General features: G+C 36.1%; 1 protein-coding gene across 1 annotated transcript in view; it reads right to left on the bottom strand.

The window, feature by feature from the left end:
* The window catches only part of LOC150104776 (transcription factor IIIA), a 199,342-nt gene that overhangs the window by 26,489 nt on the left and 148,403 nt on the right, over positions 1 to 24,450 (bottom strand). Inside the window, exons 8-9 of the mRNA XM_090395955.1 lie at positions 21,854 to 21,922; positions 11,849 to 11,966 (exon numbers count right to left, since the gene is read on the bottom strand). Of these exons, the coding sequence (XP_090252081.1) occupies positions 11,850 to 11,966; positions 21,854 to 21,922 (186 nt within the window). The 3' untranslated portion in view covers position 11,849. The remainder of the gene's footprint in view (positions 1 to 11,848; positions 11,967 to 21,853; positions 21,923 to 24,450) is intronic.

The following is a 24,450-nucleotide window of genomic DNA, read 5'->3' on the forward strand; positions in this document are numbered from 1 at the left end:
AATACAGAATTTTTTTAGTATTCACATGCCTACTTGAATACTAGATAACCCTAAATTCTCCAATATCCTGTACCTCTTCCTTATTAGTGATCCTTCTCTAAGTATACTGAATGTTGTTTGCTAGGTAATTCAGACCATAATCTAGTCCTTATTTCTTTTCCAATGGACATGCACAAACAGCCTCTCCTATCCATATGTTGTTCGGTATTATAATATAAAATGCCAAGTGGGATGATCTATGCAACTTTTATGCATCATACCCTTGGTTGGGATATGTTTCAAGCCTTCTGATACAAACATATGTATTCAGTGACATAGGAGTGCTCTAGCATAGGGGCAGTTTCAAATGGCACCAATGTCAGAAGGTTATCAGTGGATGGGATAGTTTATTGATTACTGAAGTTACCATAATAAAAATGGCATGTAGCTAAGAATTTGCCAAGGGTGCCTAAACTAAGCTGTGTTGTTGCATGCACTAACCAGTCTGGGTAGTTACACTTCCCATAATGTTTTTTTTTTTGGGATACTGAGGCAGTTGATGTGAAGTGATGGTTTCTGTATACAAGTAGATTAGTGATGATACTTCATGTGAAGACTTTGTTTGCTTTACTCGAGTAAAGGATTAGAACAAGAAGATAATTTCTTCACAAGCATAATATACTTTTTAACTCAGTGGTAAAACTTTCTACAATGATTTTTCTAGGCTTAAAAGACACCTTAATCCCAGACATTATTCCCTGGGTCAGGATTAACAGGTTTGTCATGGATAAGAAACTTGACTTTACAGAAACCTAATTAATGCTGTGATAAGGTGGTTTACTGTCTGTATCATCTGTCAGTTTTCTCTGGCTGTTTTGCTTGTCTATACAGGATAAGAAACCTGGGTTCAAATATGAGACAGGATTTGAACCCAGGTCTCCATCCAAAGGACATTAGTAACCAAGATTTGGAGGTTCTCCATACCAAAAATTTTGACATTACAAACAAATCTTGTGAACTGTTTAATTCAAAACTTATTACTGTTTAAAATCTACCACAGTTCTGGTATTGGCCTGACTACTGTTATCAAATTGTGAGGGGAAAATGGAGCGCCTGCAGGTAAACCAACTTTACCAGCAGTCTGAAATCATCTAAATTACTGCTTTAAAAAATAATAAAATAAAATTATGTGTGAATACAAACCTCATTACATATTATTTAACACATCACCAGAGTTAAACTATCAACATAAGAAGCCTGAATGGCAAAGAAATGGAGCTAGCTGAGGAATTAGATAAGTACCAGATCGACATAATAGGGGTGACTGAAACAAAAAAGACAAAAACTGGTGAGATCTTCCTGAGCAATAAATACAAAATGTTATATTCAGGCAATGACAATAAAGGAAAAGAAGGAGTAACCATACTATTCAACACAAAATACGAGGCTAATCTTCTTGAATGGCAGTCAGTTTCAAGTAGAGTAATGTGGGCAAATATGAGAATGGGGAACTGGACAATGAGACTTATTTGTGCCTATGGTCCCACAGCAGGTTCTACTAAGGTAGAAGTGGAGGAATTTCTTGAAGCTTAAGAAAAAGCAAGTGACACAATGAAAAAGGAAAAGTTGGTCCTTGTTGGGGATCTAAATAGAAGAGTAGGAAATGATTGTCAGACATACACAAATATTTTGGGAAAATTTGGAGAAAAGAGCAAAGCTAATAATAATGGCAAATATCTGTTGGATTTCTGCTCAGAACATGGACTGGTTATTACTAACGCCATAATCTAACATAAAAATGTGCAAAAATTCACATGGAGAGAAGAGGCAAGGAATAAGAAAAGTCTCATTGACTATGTTATTGTTGATAGTGATGTTTTCTCCCTGGTGCAGGACAACAGAGTGTACAGAGGATTTGAAATTGGAAGCAATCACTATTTAGTATTGAGCAGGATAAAACTGAATTTCATATTGAAAAGAATAACATGTAAGAAAGTTTTAAAGTGAATAAAAGTTGAGCAGCTCTCAGATGTGAATTGTAGACTAAAATACACAAAGATTATTGAAGAAAAAATGAAAGAGTGTGAGAACAGGAATCACACCTTGAAGATTAAGTGGCAAACTCTGAAGAAAACATTGATTTATTCTGCAAGAGAGGCATGTGGTGAGGGTGTCTGCAAGGATAAAAAAATCAGAACTCCCTGGTGGACACAGGAAGTTAGAGGCAGTGAAGGAAAAGAAGAAAGCATATCAAAAGTTCCTGGCAAATAAGTCAGCTTGTGCTCTTAGAGAATATAGAGACAAATGCAAAAATGCTAAACACTGTGTAAAACTAGCTAAACAAAAGTCATGGGAGACTTTGGCAAGAATATAGAAAACAAATATCAAGGTGGCGGCAAAATATTCTGGAGGTTGTTGAAGAAGCTTAGAAATGGAGGAAAGAGTGCTGTAAAAGAAGTTAGAGATGATAAAGGTGACATGAAAACAGCAGAAAAAGATATCCTTGAAGTATGGCATAATTACTTTGAAAAACTGCTAAATGAAACAAGCAGTCATGACAGCACAGTGGTAAAAAATATTGACCAGGCATGCAGTCAGGAATACATATCCATACTTGAAGTAGAAAAAGCTATCAAAGGCTTGAAATGTGAAAAGGCAGCAGGAGTAGATGATATTCGACCAGAAATGCTGAAGTATGGTGGTATAAGAGTCTTACAGTGGCTGCACTGCATAGTTCAGATAGCCCAGACAGGGACGAATTTCCGATGATTGGAGTAGAGCTCTCGTAGTACCCATATATAAAAACGGAAATAAAACAATGTGAGAATTACAGAGACATTTCCCTACTGAGTGTTCCTGGCAAGATTTATGCATGTATACTTGAGAAACAGTTCAGAAGAATTGTGGAAGAAAAGCTTGGTGAAGAACAAGCTGGATTCATGCCAAATAGAGGCTGTCAGCATCAGATTTTCACTTTACAACAAATAGTGGAGAAATCATGGGAATATAACAAAGATCTGTATTTAAGTTTTGTCGATTTGGAAAAGGCATATGACAAGGTAGCAAGAGATAAGCTATTTAATACGCTGCAGTTATATGGTGTCAATGGGGCATTATATCAAGCAATACTTAGTCTGTATTTGTAAGTCGGCAGTTAGAATTGAAGGAAGTACAGGAAGGTAGTTTAATGTTAAATCTGGGATGTACAGACAGGGATGTACATTATCCCCTCTGTTATTCATTATTTATATGGATCACATTATGAAGGAAAGTGGTATTAAACATGATATCAAAATTGGAGATGTTAATGTCAGTTCTTTGCTTTATGCTGATGATGTTATACTTCTAAATAAATCTGCTACAAGTCTGCAAGATTCTCTAACTAAATTCAATAGTTGTTGTAATAGATATGGTATGAAGGTCAGCAATAAAAAGACAAAGACAATGAAAATAGGCAGAATCATTGAAAATGGAGAGCCTGTGGAACAAGTAAAACATTTCAGCTACTTAGGCACGATTTTTAGTGAAGATGGTAAATTAAATATATAAATAGACAACAGAATCAGCAAAGCTGGTATGGTGGGAAGTCAATTGAATAAATTCATGTGGAATAAGAGAGAAATTAGTCGGAACACTAAATTAGCTGTATACAAGACAGTGCTCAAACCAGTTTTAACTTATGGATCTGAGAGCTGGGTCAGAAGTAAAACACTTGACCAAAGACTAGAAATCGCAGATATGAGAGTCCTGAGAAAGATTATACGCATGAACAGATGGCATAAATGGAAATATTATATTAAAAACGAGGATATTAGGAAAGAACTTGACATTGTCAGCATCCAGGAATGTGTTAGCAGAGCTAATCTCAGGTGGTATGGTCACTTAAACAGAATGGGTGAAGAAAGATTAGCAAAACAAGTGTTCTCTGCCAGGTTGGCAGCAAAATGACCCAGAGGAAGACCAAGATATAGGTGGATTGATAGGGTACGAAGTGACTTAGATGATAGAAATATAAGATCTGATAATGTTGAAGTCTTGACAAGTAACAGACTGATTTGGAGGAAAATTGTAGATAGGAAGTTAGTAATAATGTAATTTTTTTCATGTAGTACTATCATATCCTGTACACCCCTCAAGGGTACATGGCAGGAATTTGATGATGATGATGATGAGGTGATGCATTAGCTTTGAGTGAGACTGTTGGTAACTTTGCTTATTTTGTGGGTTCAGCCTGTGGAAGTTAATGTTTAGACACGACAAGAATTAATGCTTGTGTTGGTGATAGCTTATTAAATCATTCAATAATGCTATTTTGGTGGAAATAAATAACATACATGTTGCATATATTGTTGATTGCCAAGTCTTATTGAACTTAATGCTGGACAAGATGGGGAATCCTGGATGGCCTAATAGAATGTTGCAGTAAGCCTCCCTCCCTGTGGTCTGGGAACAAGGTCCAAAGCTTACTGTGGTGGTACAATGACCAGGATAGCCCTGGCATTCCACTAACTATATATTTTGTTTTGTTCCCTTCACGACATACTGTGTGAAGTGAACTAGCTCTAGCTTAATGATTATTTATCATCCACTTAAAAAATCAGACAAAAATCATATACATATGTATCTAAATCTGACTTTTAAAGAATCACATAGCAGGAAACTTATCACTCCTGCTAAAATGGGAGTCAAGCTTTCTGTCTGCTAATAGGGCAATTGGGTTCAACTTCTCCCAGTGTCTCCCACCAAGATGGTACCATGGTAATACCATGTAAAGATATATATTTCATAATAATTCTTCTCATCCAACTCTCATTCGGAATACTAAGGAATTCCCCCCCCCCATTATACAAAGATGACATGCATGCTTCGTCTGATTATTTTACCATACAGATATGAAAAACATTTCTATTACGTTTGACTAATATGTTTCCTTGTGCAGATGATATCCACCCAGTTTTGTTAAGAATGTGATATACTCATATATATTCACCTGGCTTCTGATATCTATTATAAAACAGAAGCAAGGAATGATTCAATTTGATATCCTGGAGAGAGAGATGAAAGTTGGCACTCAAACTGTCATCAGACTGCTCTCGTGTCAGTCTCCTCCAAAATAATGGAGATCATCAACAGCCAACTTCTTCAGTACATGAAGGCCCACCAATTAATGATCACCAACATGGATTTCACTACTATCATTCCCCACTTTGAACATGACGAGGCCTGAAGAGACCAATGTTTTGCATCTCCCACTATGAAAGGTTACAAATATATATTACATTTGTACAATGAACAGGAGAGTATTATTTTTTTTTTCTTACATAGTCCAGAAACCCTACTCTAGAGACCAAACAAAACTTTTAGAATCCACTCCACTTTTCATCCCTCTTGTAAGCAAGGTGGTGGTGGTATCACACTGAGTGATCAAGTTCATCTACCACCTAAAGACAATCACAAATATCCATGCATGATACCAGCAGCATGTTGGTTGGAAAGCAGGTAAGATAACCATTCATTCAGCCAAGCTGGCTTGCTCTTGGCATTTCCAAAGTATTCGATCAAGACTAGTATAAATTTTTTCTTACAAGCTACAATCTTAATGTCTCCTTCCATTTTGTGATTGGGTCACTGTTTTTTTTCTCTAGTTATGGTGAATGGCTTCCTCTCATCAAGTTTCTATTCGTCTATTCTTTTCTATTTGTGTCTATGGTTCTGCAGAAGATTCTACTACAGAAGAAGTGGAGGAATTTTTTGAGCCATTAGCGAAAGCAGCTGACAACAATAAAGGAAAAGCTGGTCCTTGTTAGAGAATTAAACAGCAGAATAAGAAATGATTACATGTTCTGAGCAGAAATCTAGCAAGTACTTACCATTAATATTAGCTATGATCTTTTCTCAAAGTTTTGGGATAATTTGGAGAAAATAACAAAGCTAATAATAATGGTTAAGTACCTGTTGGATTTCTGTTCAGGACATGAATTAGTTATTACTACCAACATGTTCACGTGGAGAGAAGATGCAGGAAATAAGAAAAGTTTCATTGACTATGTTAGTTGATAGCAATGTTTATCCACTGGTTCAGGACAGAAGAATATACAGAGAATTTGAAATAGGAAGAAACCATTTCGATTTTAGCAGGATAAAATTTGAATTTCATGTTGGAAAGAAGAGTGCATAAAAAAAGTTTTAAAATAAATGAAAGTTGAGCAGTATTCTGAGGTAAACTAAAGACTAAAATACACAATAAAATGGGAGATTGAAAACAAGAACCAGACATTGGAGATTCAGTGGCAAAACCTGAAAAAAACATTGTTTGATTCAGCTAAACAGGCATGTGGTGATGTTGTCAGCAAGCATAGAAAAAAAAAAAAAAAATCAGAACTCCTTGGTGAAATCAAGAAAGCATGTCAAAATGTTCCTGAGATGTAATGCAGCTTGTGCTCTTAGAGAACACAACAAAAAATGTAAGAAAGCAAAAGCACTGTGTAAAACTAGCTAAACAAAAGTCATAGGAAGGAGGGGTGCTTAAGGGTCAAAGCTGTATAATTGAGAGGAGACCTCCACATAGCCTATAAAGGAATGCGGAGAACCGACCAGGGCTTCTGACCTAATGTTCAATACTCACCTTCTTGTGGTGCACCCTGTTGGGTATCTAAATGGATACTGAACGAACGAGGATGGGCTGGCAATTTGGGATTTAGCCGACCAAACTGTATTCTTAATGGCTTAAACCAATATAGAAAACGATGGTACAACATGACAAAATTTCATGCTAGCTGGGGTGTCGCCCGGTTAAACAAGGTTCCCGTTGTTTTTGCCAGGAAAACAGGGTGAACAGTGAAAAGTCAGCTACACCCCAACTCAACATCCCCATAATTAAAGATTGGTACTATCAACATAACAAGCTTGAATGGCAAAGAAATGGAGCTAGCTGAAGAATTAGATAAATACCAGATCAACATAATAGGGGTGACTGAAACAAAAAAGACAAAAACTGGTGAGTTCTTTCTGAGCAATAAATACAAAATGTTATATTCAGGAAATGACAATCTAGGAAAAGAAGGAGTAGCCTTAGTATTCAACACAAAATACGAGGCTAATCTTCTTGAATAGCAGGCAGTCTCAAGTGGAGTAATGTGGGCAAATATGAGAATGGGGAACTGGACAATGAAACTTATTTGTGCCTATGGTCCCACAGAAGTTTCTACTAAGGTAGAAGTGGAGGAATTTTTTGATGCTTTAGAAAAAGCAACTGACACAATGAAAAAGGAAAAGTTGGTCCTTGTTGGGGAACTAAATAGCAGAGTAGGAAATGATTGTGACACATACAAAAATATTTTGGGAAAATTTGGAGAAAAGAGCAAAGCTAATAATAATGGCAAATATCTGTTGGATTTCTGCTCAGGACATGGACTCGTTATTACTAACACCATGTTCCAACATAAAAATGTGCACAAATTCACATGGAGAGAAGAGGCTAGGAATAAGAAAAGTCTCACTGACTATATTATTGTTGATAGTGATGTTTTCATCCATGTGCAGGACACCAGAGTGTACAGAGGATTTGAAACTGGAAGTGATCACTATTTAGTCTTGAGCAAGATAAAATTGAATTTCATATTGAAAAGAATAACGTAAGAAAGTTTTAAAGTGAATAAAAGTTGAGCAGCTCTCAGATGTGAACTACAGACTAAAATACACAAAGATGATTGAAGAAAAAATGAAAGAGTTTGAGAACAGGAATCAAATCTTGGAGATTCAGAGGCAAGCCTTGAAGAAAACCCTGATTGATTCAGCCAGAGAGGTATGTGGTGAGGTTGTCTGCAAGGATAGAAAAATCAGAACTCCATGGTGGACACATGAAGTTAAAGAGGCAGTGAAGGAAAAGAAGAAAGCATATCAAAAGTTCCTGGGAAATAAGTCAGCTTTTGCTCTTAGAGAATACAGAGACAAATGTAAGAAAGCTAAACACTGTCTAAAACTAGGTAAACAAAAGTCATGGGAGGACTTTGGAAAGAACATAGAAAATAAATATCAAGAAGATGGTAAAATATTCTGGTTGTTGAAGAAGCTTAGAAATGGAGGAAAGAGTGCTGTAAAAGAAGTTAGAGATGATAAAGGTGACTTGAAAACAGGAGAAAAAGATATCCTTGAAATATGGAGTAATTACTTTGAAAAATTGCTAAATGAAACAAGCAGTGAGAGCTGTTGTAAAAAAGCACAGTGGTAAAAAACACTCAGCAGGCATACAGTCAGGAATACATAAACACTGGACAGAGGGACGAATTCCCGATGATTGGAGAAGAGCTCTTCTTCTTTCTTCTTCTTCTTCAACCTTCTGGTTCTGTCTACTGCTGGACGAAGTTCTCCCCCATGGTTTTCCAGATCACTCGGTTTTCTGCTTCTCCCATCCACCTCACTCCTGTAATTTGTTCCAGTTCATCCCTCCACCTTCTTCTCAGTCTTCCTCTTTGTCTTGCTCCATCCACTGGTCTCCACTCTGTTGTTTTTCTAGTTCATCTCCCGTAACTGCATCTGGCAATATGGCCAGCCCATCTCCTCTTAGCCTGTTTAATGCATTTTACAATATCTATGACACCTGTTTGAGATCTTATCCAGATATTTGTCTTCCTATCTCTCAATGTTATTTTTAGCATACTTCTTTCCATGCGATGTTGTGTTGTTGTTGTTTGCAGCTTTTTGTTTAGGGCTTCTGTTAAAGTCCATGTTTCCCCTTCATATGTTAGGACAGGAAGTATGCACTTGGAGTAGAGCTCTAATAGTACCCATATATAAAAACGGAAATAAAACAATGTGAGAATTACAGAGATATTTCCCTACTGAGTGTTCCTGGCAAGATCTATGCAAGTATACTTGAGAAATGGTTGAGAAGAATTGTGGAAGGAAAGCTTGGTGAAGAACAAGCTGGATTCAGGCCAAATAGAGGCTGTCAGGATCAGATCTTCACTTTACGACAAATAGTGGAGAAAGCATGGGAATATAACAAAGATCTGTATTTAAGTTTTGTCGAACTGGAAAAGGCATATGACAAGCAAAGCTATTTAATACGCTGCAGTTATATGGTGTCAATGGGGCATTATATCAAGCAATACTTAGTCTGTATTTGTAAGTCGGCAGTTAGAATTCAATTAAGTACAGGAAGATGGTTTAATGTTAAATTTGGTGTGAGTCAAAGATGTACATTATCCCCTCTGTTATTCATTATCTACATGGATCACATTATGAAGGAAAGTGGTATTAAACATGATATCAGAATTGGAGATGTTAATGTCAGCTATTTGCTTTATGCGGACGATGTTATACTTCTAAATAAATCTGCTACAAGTTTGCAAGCTTCCCCGACTAAATTGAATAACTGTTGTAATAGATATTGTATGAAGGTCAGCATTAAAAAAGACAAAGACAATGAAAATAGGTAGAATTGTTGAAAATGTCAACTGTGTTGTGAACGGTGAACCTGTGGAACAAGTAAAACATTTCAGCTACTTAGGCACGATTTTTACTGAAGATGGTAAATTAAATATGGAAATAGACAACAGAATCAACAAAGCTGATATGGTAGGCAGTCAATTGAATAAATTCATAAGAGAAATAAGAGAAAAGTTAGTCAGAACACTAAATTAGCTGTATACAAGACAGTGCTCAAACCAGTTTTAACTTATGGATCTGAGAGCTGGGTCAGAAGTAAAACACTTCTGACACCATCAAAGACTAGAGACCGCAGATATGAGAGTCCTAAGAATGATTAGAGGCATGAACAGATGGCATCAATGGCAATATCATATTAAAAACAAGGATATTAGGAAAGAACTTGACACTGTCAGCATCCAGGAATGTGTTAGCAGAGCTAATCTTAGGTGGTATGGTCACTTAAACAGAATGGGTGAAGAAAGATTAGCCAAACAAGTGTTCTCTGGCAAGTTGGCAGGAAAACAACCCAGAGAAAAGACCAAGATATAGGTGGATTGATATGGTACAAAGTGCCTTAGACGATAGAAATATAAGATCTAGTAATGTTGGAGTCTTGACAAGTAGCAGACTGAATTGGAGGAAAATTGTTGATAGAAAGTTAGTAATGATGTAAATTTTTCATGTAGTACTATCATATCCTGTACACCCCTTCAGGGTACATGTCAGAAATTTGATGATGATGATGACAAATATCAGGAAGGTGGCAAAATATTTTGGAGGCTATTGAAAAGCTTAGAAACAGAGGAAAGAGTACTGAAAAAGAAATCAGAGATGATAAAGGTGACACGAAAACTGGAGAGTAATATACAGTAGTTATTTCAAAAGATTGCTATATGAAACAAAGTGACAATATGGTGTCAGAAAACATTCGACATTCATGAAATCAGGAATAATACTTGAAATAGAAAAAGCCACGAAAAACCTGAAATGTGGAAAGGCAGCTGGACTAGATGATATTCAACTAGAAATGCTCAAGTATGGAGGTATAAAAGTTTTATAGTGGCTGCACTGCATAATTCTGAAGGCCTGGACAGATGGCCGAATTCGAGATAGTTGGAGTAGAGCTCTGATAGTATGCATTGTGGACTGATACAGTAAAAGTCCTTCAGAATACAGAAAAATAAGATCTGATAGTATTTTCCAATTGCAGCCGATATATGACGGACATCAGGGGAATTTGTCTCCATTCCTCCATCAACGTAGAATTGAATTTAGCAACAGATCGAGGACATGCTGTTCTGGATCTCAATTGCCACTCCAATTTGTCCCACGAGTGTTCGATGGGATTGAGATCAGGACTCTGCACAAGCCAGGGCAGTCATTTAACACCCATCTCTTCATACCATGCCATAACAGCAGTAGCTTTGTGGCATGGAGCATTGTCATCTTGATAGTAACACTCAACAGTGCAGGAAGTATCTGATTATCCAAAATATTAAGGTACTGAGTTGCCTTCATGGAACCACGGAAAATGACCAGTGGTCCCACTCCAAATCAGTTAAATGGATCCCACACCATTACTGCTCCACCAAACTTTACTGTGGGTACAATACACTGTGTCAACAAGCATTCATCATGATGCCTCCACACCCTGTCATCAGACTAGAAACAACTGAACCTTGATTCATCGCTCCAGAGTACCCTTTTCCACTGGTGACTTATCCAGATCACATGCTCTTTGTATGGAGCCAGACGAACGGCCTTGTTTGTTGTTATGATGGCTTGTGTGCCGCTGCTCTTCTTTCGAAATCCAGTAAATGGAATTCTTTTTGTACAGTATTAGTGCTCACCATGGCATTACTGACACTCTGAAACTCATCACGGATGGTCTGTGCCAATTGTAGCCAGTTTTTGCATGTCACCCGTTTTAACATCTTCCTGTCCCTGTTAGTCATTTTCGGTGGCTGCTCTGGGTGTTTTCCTGCACTAGTGATGCCAGAACATCTCCATTTGTTGATCACATTGCCAACCATTGATTTTGGATGCTCCAGTTGAATGGCAATGGCATGTATGGACATGCCACCTATGTGACATCCCACGATGACACCTCTCTCAGTCATTGAGTCCATGTCATGTTGCCATACCACCTGTATTATTCAACTGCTACGATGAAATACTGCTTCCTATTATCTTTATATTGGTTTTTATGTTATTAACAAACCTGGAATATTCCAAATAATCGGGACATCCAGTACAAAAATGGGCAAAGAAAAATTGTTATGCTTTCTGATTAAATGCAAAATCATGTGCCAACTGAGTTATATTGAAATATAAAATGATTATGTTTATTCATAAGCAACCTTTTAAAAAAATCTCATTAATGACTGGAGAATAATGCAGCTGAATAAGGCATAAAGAGCAATGTATTTATACTTACATTATTTTTTTTCTTCACCAATATGATCTGGAATTACTTTTGTTTCAAAATGCTTTTCTTCTACTGTACTAGGATTTAATCCGCACAAAACAGATGCCATGCTTTTCTTCTCCTTTTTCTGATTTGTAAAATAAGTACAAGAAAGTGTTTATAACTTGCTTATATTTAATAAAGAACCAATTAAATAGGATGTATTAAGTGACCATGAAACACACAGCCTTTTCCTACTAAAATCAGGCTTCGTTTAATATGAATCCAACTGATGAAACATTGTAAAGTTGTAATAAATTAGTAAAAAGATTGACATAAGGGTTATCACAGTTGACTTCCACTAGTGCAAATACCATTATAATAAACTCGCTGACTATAACAAACTATCAAAATGTTGCAAATAAAATTCTGTATGCACAATTCTATTATAAATAAAATTCACTATAGCAAATATCCACTGTATCAAACTATTCTGGTGGTCCCTATGAGTATGCTATAGTGGAAGTCAACTGTATAATCCAGAAATTGTTGTTTTAGAAACCCAACATGACACACCACTTGAAGCCTTCTAAACAAAAACTGTCAACCTTTGTTATTTCAGCTGTAATTCTAACCAAATCTCAAGTTTCACTTTTCGATTTGCAAAGTCGAAGTAGCATAAAACTTGTAACTCAAACTTTGTTGTACGTCTCTAATTTGACTGTTAGTCTCAAAGTAAATATCTGATCTTTGTTTAAATCCAGCCTGTCTTCCTGCCTTTCAGTACTTGGTGAAATCTTTTCTCCAGCACTCATTAGCAAAATTCCTTGATATTTCTCAAATTCAGTTTTATTTCCTTTTTTGGTACACCAAGAACCATTATTGGGATTTCACCTTCAGAATTACATTACTGCACAACTTTTATCTCCATATTTTAAGTATTTCAGATTGAATACCATGTATATCAGCTATCTTCCTGCAATTCAGATTTCTAGTCAAGTCTCACCTTCTGGTTGGCTGAGTGAATAACATCTACTTTCCAAACAACCAACTGTCAATATGAATTCAGCAGCTAAATGTATATTTTGCTTGTCTTTAGGTAGATGATTTCTGTGAGTCCACCATTCTTGCTTATTGGAAATATTGCTTGAAAAACTGTTTGTCTAATAAAATGTAGTTCTTTAGGGTACCAGGGGTATTATACTCTTAGCCTGCTTATGGCACTAAATAATATATGACAAGATTCCAATTTTCTGCGAGTGAATTTGCACACATGCCGCATTCAACCCTATCCATTTGTGGTCATAATAATAATCTAGATGGCATTACCATAAGCATCACTAAGAGAGCAAATACCAGTCCATACATACTTTTTTTTTTTTTTTACAGGTATTACATGTGTACACACACACACACACAGAGATAATTAGAAAAATTATAACTTCAGAATGTTTAAAATGTACACAAATTAAGATTAAAAATAGCAAAATGAGACAAAACCACTATACAGAAAGAGAATAACCAAGATGAGTTTTATGGTAATTTATTGATATGTATTCCCAAGGGATGTACAGTCCACAGTGCATAAGTACTATAAAAGGAATGAAAATTGAAGAAAAGAAAAAAATATGATAACACTGTATTTGAAAATCTGGAGCCTGTGTAGCTCAGTAGAAGTGGCATTTGCACTCTACAGCACTTGACTGCATGAAGAAAGACTTTGGTTCAAATCTAGTCATCGATTAGAGGAACTTTTTCTAAGCCTTTTCTTGACCAGTTCCCGAGTTAATCGATCTCTGGCATGGGCAAGTGGGTTTTTCTCCCAGAAACTCAGGTTTTTCATCCCATAAACTCAAGAAAATCGGCTGTCGAACCCAAACCATTTTCAGATATTAAAAATATTGTGTTAGGGTTAGGAACCATGAGATGGCGGCACTTGTTAACCATCTTCGTCACTGTGTACCGATTAATTAGTAACAGCCTTGGGCAAGCTATCTCTGACTGGGTACCAGTGGAGATTGAACTGCCAACTCAGTCTCTAAAAGTTAGATAAGACTAAAATGACCTTGCCTACTCCCTATATGGGAATAAAAGGAATTAGCTGATTTTTTTTATTTTTTTTTAATTTGAAAACCTACAGATTATACTCCTTAGGATATACATAAAAAGGGTAAAGTTTTCAAAATGGCAAGATCAAAAAGAACAAATATTTGTTCTGTGTGGTTAGAATTTAACTGAGGAATGCTGTACAACCTGATAAACAGATTTAGACAAGAAAAAGGGATTTACAGATGTCAAACAGTAACCATGGAAACATTTGTAGAAAATGAAAGCAAACAGAAACTTAATCTGTGTGAAAGAGAGTGGAGTGAACTGGTTACGTATGGTTCATTAATCCAACTAATTGCACTCTTTTGAGAGAGAGGAAGGTATTTTTGCTATTTTGGAAGTTTTGTTGATTTATGTAGTGCAAAGGTTTGTCAAATGAGAAAGAATGCATGCAGTATATGTTGTCATCAAAACAATGGACTGGATATGCAGTAACTGTGATAAGACTGGTGATATACAGAATAGGGTGGGGGGGGGAAGAGAATGCAAAAGAATACATACCTATGGAACCCTGCCATTAGATACAAAGTGTTATGACAAGTGTGTGTGTGTGTGTAACATCAAATGTAATGTGTGACACGAGATGTTGGCTGTATTCTTTCTTTTAAAGAAAGAAGCCATATGAACCATATAATGGGAGATTGCTTTAATAGATCTTTCTGACAAATATGATTCATTGACCTTAGGGATCTCAAGAGCAACCCTCTGGGATTCCCCAAACTTTTTCACGACATTTACCACTGGCAGATGACGAGAAAATCGACTGCTGATCAACAGTGATTGAATCCACATGTCATTTTAAAAGCATGAAGCATAATTGCAACATGCTTAATTCTCCTCTAATAGGCATGGGACACTTCTTGGAGAACCACAGTCTAGATAAGAGATGAGAATCTAAAGTGATGGAAATATGAATGTTTCCATACCAGTTAGAATTGTTTCAATGATCTGTCTAGATCAGAACTGAAAACATTTATCTAACCAAAGAAAAAAACTTCAACAGGGGTGCTTAAGAGTCAAAGCTGTATGACTGGGAGGAGACCTCCACAAAGCCTTTTAAGAATGTGGAGAACTGACCAGGGTGTCTGACCTCATGTCCAATCCTCACCTTCTCATTGTGCATCCTGTTAGGTATCCACCTGGATGCTGAATGAATGAGGATGGGCTGACAATTTAGGATTTAGCAGACCAAATTGTATTCTTATTGGTTAAAACCACAATATAAAATGATGGTACAATATGACAGAATTCATGCCAGTTGGGGCATTGCCTGGTTAAACAAGGCCGCCCCATGTTATTTTTGCCAGGGAACCAGGGAGAGCAGCAAAAAGTCAGTTACTGGAATAAATTTCAGTAAGGAAATACCATGAGTAGACATATTACTTACTATTATAATAACGGAATTAACTCATGTAAAATATTCTTTATTCAAAGAATTTTCGCCTGAGTATCACAGGCATCATCAGTACAGGTACAAAGGCTAATTAAATAATGACTGTTATATTCACAAAGCGCCACCTAAGTAGCTAAGGTTAAATTTCCTAAATTTATTTTTTAAAAAAATTATTATTTTTTTTTATTTTATATGTGTGTGTGTGTGTGTACAATTACAAGTTAGGAAAGATTTGCTGATTTATAGAGTACCATCTCCCACAAGGGGGAAAGACGTAGACCTTTCGTCTACGTCTTTCCCCCTGCTTAGGTTAGGGGAGTGTTGCAACTTTTCACATGGTTCATTGTAAAGCTATTCCATTAGGAACCGACTTTTGTGAATGACTTTTGTCTTGTTCCACTGAACTCAATGTCTAGTGTTGATGGCATGCTCTGCAAGTCCAGACTGTTCAGGTTCAAGGTATTGGATATACGATTAAGTTTTGGAATGTGATGGCATACTTTGCTAAAATTTACTTGGTATGTTAGAAAAGAAAGAAAAGAATTAATGAGAATGGGAAGAATAAAATCCCAGGCTTCACAGTAAAGTTCTCTCTGTAGACCATCAAGATCCTGAAGATTTTGGCTGGAATTCTTTAGAGACTATGGTAACTTCAGCTACAGTAATGGTTCTATCAACCCGTCATGGATGTGAACAGGAAAGGCATTAATGTTCGAAGAGCTGTAGTTTCTCCATAGTACTACTGACTTCAAACAGACGTTCCTCGTGTTTTTGAAAGGAGGCAAGGATGTCCTGTGTGGTGGATGGCAGATATTATTATTATTATTATTATTTGACACCTCCAGGGAGTCCAAAGACTCATCGAGGGAGAGTGTGCCAACAGCATCGAACGATTGGCCCCCTTCTAACTACTAACCGCGCTCAAATTTACTTAACTGAGCTATTAGTAGCAGAGGCTCTACCAATCGACCAACCTTTGCCGGCAAAGGTTGGTCGATTGTCACCATCCACACAGATTTGGGTGAGAGTCCTTTCTCCATGGAATTTGATGAGGAAGCTATTGAAAATGCAGCCAAAGGGCTCAGTGTTGCTATAATCTTATTTTTTAAAATTATTAAAATTGATACATGGTCAGAATTCAAAAAAGCAATAAAACAGAATATGCTTGAATGGGGAAACATCCTTTCCTCAAAAGGAACAAGATGAAAGACCTATGAAGAGAAAAGTTGGTTCATAACAAACCAATGCGATGGTATAGAACATCAGAAATCATGAATGAAGACATCCCCTCCTGTCTTACAATCCATTTAGTTGTGCTATCATGCTTCACAAGTGGGCTCGTATCATTTACTACATTAAGTTCTTGACTCTATGCCGTCTCAGAAAACAATAGCCTTTCTATCATCTTTGCTCTCTTTCAGCAGCACAAGATGATCGAATGCATAAAGGTGAGGATGAGGGAAGTAGGAATGAAAATCAGTGTCAAGATCAGGGAAATGGGAGTAGTCAGACTGAAGAGAGAGAGAGAGAGGTGTGTGGTATAGCAGCTAGAACAGAGAATGCTGGTGCTGGTAGAATGGCACCTCAAAGACACAGGGATTGTTATGTACACAACTTAAGGAGTATTCGAAACAAGAGAGATGAGTTTTTTGCATTGATTGAGTTAGTATGCCCAAAGATGATTAAAATAAGTGAAACTTGGTTGTCTGAGGAGGATGTGATGTTGGGAATAGAAATAGAAGGATATATAATTTTATGGAAGGATAGGAATGTGAAAAGAGGAGGGCGGGGGGGGGGGTGCTGTTAATGATTGTGGAGTGTGTCCATAAAGTGTGGAACTTCACAAGATGTAGTTTTTAATGAGGTGTTGACACTGCCACCGGCTGATGAGAGTGATCATGAGGTACTTGTTTGGGAAGTGATGAATCAAGATTACTGCCAAAAATAGATATATGTGGAAATATAAAGCGAGTAATTATAGGAAGCTCTGTAGTCAGTTAGCATCAGTACACTGGGTAGATGAAATAAGTGGAAAAGATGTTGACAATGCATGGAAACTCACAAGGTAGTATAAGACAAAAGCAATGTATGACTGCATACCAAGGGTTAAGTGAGTAAATAGAGTAGGAGTGAAATGGATGAACAGTGAAATCAAGCAAGCTATGCTGGAAAAGAAAATGCTATGGAGGAGGTACAAGACAGTTGGTGGTAATCAGATCCATGAAGGGTATAAAGTGCGGCTAGAAAGGTGATAAGCATGGTAAAGAAAGAAAAGGTGCAGTATGAGAGGAGATTGGCTGGTCACGCCAAGGTTAACTCAAAAGAATTTTTCTGCTATATGGCAAGCAAGAGAAAGAATAATTAAGGCAGGTTAAAACTGGTAGAATAGTCATGGCAGCAGAATAACAGTTGCAAAGGATATAGTGGAATTATTTATGTGCATTTTATCAGAATATATTATACTGTAATATGTAATGTAAATGATGCAGTGCAATATATAGAAGGGAGTGAAATATTAGGAGAACTGGAGTTTCACTTCCAATTCTCCTAATACTTCACTCCCTTTCTTTCACGAAACAGAGGTGTATCAGGTGTTGGTTGGGTTAGATGTTAATAAGACTGTGGGAATGGATGACATATCACATATTCTTAAGGAATGTGCACCACAGTTGGCTGTGCACTTGACCTGGTTATTTAATGAAAGTCTTGCAGAGGGCAGGGTTCCTAAGAAGTGGAAAGAAGGCAAAATAGTACCATTCCACAAGCATGGTTCTAGGAAAGAAGTTTCCAATTATAGACCAGTCTGTATAACTGCAGTTGTACAGACTGGCAAGTTGTTGGAGAGATTGGTTAGGAATGGAATACAGGATTGGATTGATGGACATAGCATTCTTTATAATGGCCAGCATGGATATGTAAAGGGTAGGTCCTGTTTTAGCAGTTTACTTGCATTTCATGATAAGGTAACGGGTGTATTAGATAACGGAGAATTATATACAGTAATTCTTGGACTTTGCAAAAGTGTTTGATAGATTACCACATGATAAGTTGATGTACAAGCTGTAGAGGATGGGGTTAGATAGTATATTGGTTACATGGATTGGAGATTGGCTCTCTCTGAATGATACCAGCATGTTGTGCATGATGGATCAGTGTCACAAAAAAAAAAAAAAAAAGAAAAAAAAAGGAGGGAAACTAATGTTGTTTGTTTGTAAATGATATATCATTTACAAACAAATTGCTGTTTGTTTGTAATTGATATATCATGTGAACTGACTGAGGATCTTCAGTTGTTTGCTGATGGTGCAAAGTTGGGAAGAATTATGAGTAGCACTGCTGATGCTGATTTCCTTCAGGAAGATTTGAATAGACTTTTTACTTAGACAAAGGAGTGGGATTATAGTTTCAATATCAGCAAGTGCAAGATGTTGCATTTTGGAGTGAAGAAATATAAGACCATATATTATATCAATGGTGCTGTACTGCAGGAAGTGGATGAGATTAGATATTTCCAGGTGATGGTTGACAGTACACCGAGTTAATTGCTAGTGTTGCAAAGGCTGCCCATTGTAGTGTTACTATGATAAGAAGTACTCTAATATGTAGGGATAAGGAAGTGGTTGTGCCACTGTATAAAGCACTGGTCAGACTACACTTGGACTATTGTGCTTAAATCTGGTCACCTGGTTTTCAGTGTGATGTGGAGACATTTGAGTGGGTACAGAGGTAAGTAACTAAGACAATATCAGGACTTTGGACCGCTGGCTATGAAGAGAGCTTGAAAAAAAATGTGGATTGCAGAGTTTGATGGATAGGAAGAAAAGAGGTGATATGATAGAGACATTTAAGTTAGTGAGAGGATTTTAGTGGATTAGTCTAGATAACATTATAAAAAGATTCTAGATAACATTATAAAAGGCATTAATGTTACAAGAGCTGTAGTTTCTCCATAGTACTACTGACTTCAAACAGACGTTCCTCGTGTTTTGGAAAGGAGGCAAGGATGTCCTGTGTGGTGGATGGCAGATATGTTGTCACCATCCACACAGATTTGGTGAGAGTCCTTTCTCCATGGAATTTGATGAGGAAGCTATTGAAAATGCAGCCAAAGGGCTCAGTGTTGCTATAACTTCTAGGAATGACCTCTGGTCATTCCTAGAAGTTATGTAAAAGTGTGGCAAAGAGGGGGATGTGAGGAGTAGATTTTTCACAAGGAGAATTGTCAGTGAATGGAACACATTACCAGAATGTGTTATTAATGCAAAAAGTGTTAAGGATTTTAAGTTTCAACATGATAAATATGTTGTTTAGATATCCAACAAACAAGGACCAACTTTTCCTTTTTTGTCAGCTGTCTTCCCTAATGCTTTGAAAAATTCCTCTTCTTCTTCTTCTTCTTCTTAGTAGAACTTTCTGTGGGACCATAAGCTCAAATAAGTCTCATTGTGAAGTTCCCATTCTGACATTAGCCCACATACTCTACTTGATATTGCCTGCCAATCAAGAAGATTATCCTCATATTTAGTGTTGAATTTAGTGAAGAAGCTATTACTTCTTCTTCCCGATTGCCATTGCCTGAATTTAACTTGTATTTGCTGCTTAGAAAGATCTGACCTATTTTTGTCTTCTTTGTTTCTGTAATACCTATTATGTCAATCTGGTACTTATCCAATTTTTTTGTTAGTTCCATTTCTTTTCTATTGATGCTTCCTATGTTGATGGCACCAATCTTGATCTCTGCTGATGTTAAGTTGGGATTTGTTAGATGGTTGAATGTTTGCCCTTTGCTCTGATTCCCTGATGAAAACAATGGGGGGGGGGTCTTTAAACTGGCAATGCCATGGCGAGCATGAAATTCTGTCATGTTGTGCAATCATTTTATATTATGATTTAAGCCAATAAGAATATCACTTGGTTGGCTAAATCCCAAATTGCCAGTTCATTCCCGTTTGCTCAGTATCCAAGTAGATGCCTAACTAAGTGCACACCCTGAAAAGGAGAGGACTGGACTTGACCAGAAGCCCTAATCAGGTCTTTGTATTCCTTAAAAGGCTACACAGAGGTCTCCTCTCAGTTATCCAGCTTCATCCTTAAGCACACAACCCCATCACAAATATCAAACTAAATTAAATTTTATCCACTATTTCACAGTGGGGTTATTTCTTTGAATTGTTTCAAAATGTCTGGTATAATTTTCTTTGCAAATGGTCCAGTTTTAACCAAAACGGAGATAACATGTCAAATCTTAGTAGAGATTCTAGATATCAAATTTCATTAAATTTGTCATCCAAAATAAACAAAAGTAGTACTCCATTCTGATTGGATGAAGTCTAATCGAAGTGAGTATTACTTTACATAATTCTGAAATGTTCTGCCTAATTTTAACATACAAGTGATAAGATTTAGACTGAAATAAGATGACTAAATCCTAAATACCATATTTTAGTTTGGTTCTATTCAGCCCTGAGTAAAATTATACCATTTGTATTACCATGATCTGTAGTGATTTTCTCTGTAAATGACTGATTTAAAACAAAACTGAAATTCTTGGCAATTTTGGTAACGTTTCCAAATACCAAATTTTAATCAAAATTTTTCCTACAACCTGAGTTATTAATACGTATGTATGTGTAGTAATGACAAATCTGAGAGTGCTCACGTTTTTTTAATTGTACATTTAAAGCTATCTATAATAATTAATTTTTTTTCTTGCCTTCCTAAATACCAGATTTAATTTTGGTTCTATCAAGTACTGTGCAGAATTATACCACTTGTATTACATCGAAATATGCTATAATTTTTTCTGTAAATGATTGATTTAAATCAAAACCGAAATTCTTGGAAATTTTCATAACATTTCCAAATACTAAACTTTATTAAAAATTTGTCCTAGAAGCTAGGTTATTACTCTCTCTCTACCCTATATATATAAAATGATAAGCCTTTTTATGTCACGTTTTTTGAAACGTTTTGAAACTCAGAGATTACCCAGAGTGTCGAGTCTTCAAAATTTGAGTCATCAGAATTCAAGAACTAGCCTACCAGTCTGGAACTGGGGCACCATAGGTGCCAGAGGCCCCCCCCCCCCCTTTTGAAGACTCAACACTCAGGGACTACTCTGAGTGTCGAGTCATCAGAATTCAAGGAGAACCGGCCTACCAGTCCAGGGTGATGGGCATGTAGGCATCGGGGGGCATAGCCCCCCCAGTGTGTGTGTGTGTGTGTGTGTGTGTGTGTGTGTGTGTGTGTGTGTGTGTGTGTGTGTGTGTGTGTGTGTATGTATATATATATATATATCCACTCTATATATATAAAAAGATAAGCCGAAATTTGAAACATTTTTATGTCACATCTTTTGTCTCTTCATTGTTTTGAGCCGGGTTAAGCCGATTAAGCTGATATATATATATATATATATATATATATACACATAGAGAGAGAGAGATGACATAAATCTAAGAGTGCTCACATATTTTTTGAACTGTACATCTAAAGCGACTTCATATAAAAGAATAAAAAAAATTTTTTTTTACCTTCTTTGGATGAAGAACATGAACACTACTACTAGAGCGATGCATTCTAATATGACTATTCAAGGAATGCTGAAAGTTAATGTACATATGAAACAGAACAATATAATTTTTACATTTAATTATATATAATTATAACACCAAATACAATAAAATTTAATTATATATATAAAAAAATTAAATGCAAAGATATCAAGAATGTACCCCCCCTTTCTCAAAATCTTCCATTCAAAATATTCCCCCTTCAAAAATATATAACTAGATGAGTCACTGTCACCTGACAGTGAGTCAGCTAGTTATATAACAAACATGAATATATTATAAAACCTCCATATATATACAACTTTCAAATTACAGTTCCTTTCTGAAATATGTTGAAATTTTAAATATTTAAAATGGGTATGAATGGGTATAAGACATTGCTACCTATAATGTGTCATGGATAAAAACCAAGTGGCATATAGTGGGTATTCCACAGGTGTGCTGTGGTAAGACAGCGTTATTAAAAAATCATTAAATTTATATTAAAAACTCACTTTATTAAGAAAAAAAGATTATATTACCATCTGCCATTGTAGAGAAGAATAAAAATAAATGTTAGTTAAAAATATATATATAAAGTTATCTATAAGGAAACCATAAGGAATAGTTAACTGTGCTTGACTTTTTGGCTGCTGGTAATCTAATGAGTAGATCTAATCTATCTGTGCTGTTGAGTATCTGCACACCCTTAATTCCCATGCAAATTTCAGTGCAAATGCATCAGAAGAACAGGCAACCTAATCTCTACTTACCTTTAGCCATTAAAAATGCATGCAGATGCCTCATTCTAGATTCCACATAAGGAATCACACTCACTTTTCATATAATGACTAGTCATAGCATGCTTTGATGAAAATGCCTGCCTTATCTCATTTAAATCACACCGAATGTCTTGATATTTGTAATAGTTCATGACTAGTTATTTTAAATAAAAAACTCCACAAAAATTATTTCTTCATGAAGTTTCCAGGTATGCACTGCAAACCTGGAAAATATGTATATGCTCTGGTTGTGTTAAGTACATGGAAACTCCATCTAAAATTTCAAGTGGTAACTCCTAAGCCTCAGGTCAAATAAAATTCATGACATGTGGGAACTGTCATAACTTAAAGGAAAAAGGAAGAATAGTGCCATGTGAAGTTAAGTCAATCCTCAAGAGTAAAACCCTTTGCCCCATTTATTATTATTTTTAATCAAAAATTACTTTGATTAGAATTAATTTCTAATTCCAAACAGTTATCACATAATCCCTAACAATTAATAGTGTTAAGTTATACCACCGGAAAAAAATAGCCTCTTGGCTCTTTATTGAATTCATAGTGTTCTTGGTGTTGGAAGTTTTTCCACTTGGTTATACTATAAATTAAAGATGCCAAGAAATTATATTCTTGGTTTAATCCTAGTGTAAGCAAACTTACGAGTTGCCCAGTCCTGTAAATACTTCAAATTTGCATCTGAAGTATTTGAAGGACTGGGCAACTCGTACATAGAAGTTAATGACTTCACATCACTTGCCTTAGTATCCCATAATGCAAAGTACACATTCTTATGGACATGTATAATACTATGCATTATGGGAAGGGTCACTATCCAAACTGGTTTTGACCTTTATTGAGGTCTCATCAGTGGGAACCAGATCCAGAGGTTATACCAAGATTGAAATAATGCGGAAGTTATATTTCCATATAAGAGTAGCCAAAAGGTGTCACACCTTATTAAAATACCCTGCATTAGAAATAGTTGTTAGAAGTTTTTCCACTTGCTTATAGTATAAATTAAAGATGTCAAGAAATTATATTCTTGATTTAATCCTTTATCCAAGTGTAAGCAAACACAGTTTGTGCCCAGTTCTGAAAATACTCCAGTTGCAACTTCAAATACAACATTACACTTGGATAAAGAATTAAACCAAGAATATAATTTCTTGGCATCTTTAATTTATAATTAATACTGTGCTATTTAAGTGTGTGCTAGAAACATTTAAATTTCTCAAAAGCATCACAATTTTCCCAGGCTTCAATTTTAGAGAATGTGAAGGTAATTTACTTAACTGCAAACTATCCCAGAATTCTGTGAGGAATTAAAGGTTCCCATTTTCTTTTATAATCAAAGTTCTAACAACAACATAAGTTCTTGGAGTCCCTAGTATCAATTAGTGATGATCTTGTCAAAGTATTTATTTTTTGATTCTAGAATAGCAACTAACTTGACTTGAGAAGAAACTTGTTTGCTGAACATTGCAGAAACACTATTCATAAAAATAACTGGTAATTAGTTTACGGAATTAACAACGCATATAAAGTGTATTAATTAAAGGTAACTTTAATGTATAACTTCTATATTTCAGCAACGTCACGTTGCCATCTTCAGGAACATAAAGATATGGTATGTGCACACAGGCACTAACAAAAGCAAATGAGGAAGAAAGCAAGTAACTAATGTTGTTCCTAAAGTCCTAATGGTGCCCTCTGGCAGACTAACTTGGTTTTCTTGGCAGTTGGGCTGAAGTTCTCATAATGTAAGTCTCCCAAATTTGGGGTAGTTTCATGCACCCAAAT

This window comes from Typopeltis vanoorti, chromosome 7 (genome assembly GCF_054136105.1).
Source record: "Typopeltis vanoorti isolate ZY-2024b chromosome 7, IOZ_Tvanoo_1.0, whole genome shotgun sequence".
Taxonomy (NCBI): domain Eukaryota; kingdom Metazoa; phylum Arthropoda; class Arachnida; order Uropygi; family Thelyphonidae; genus Typopeltis; species Typopeltis vanoorti.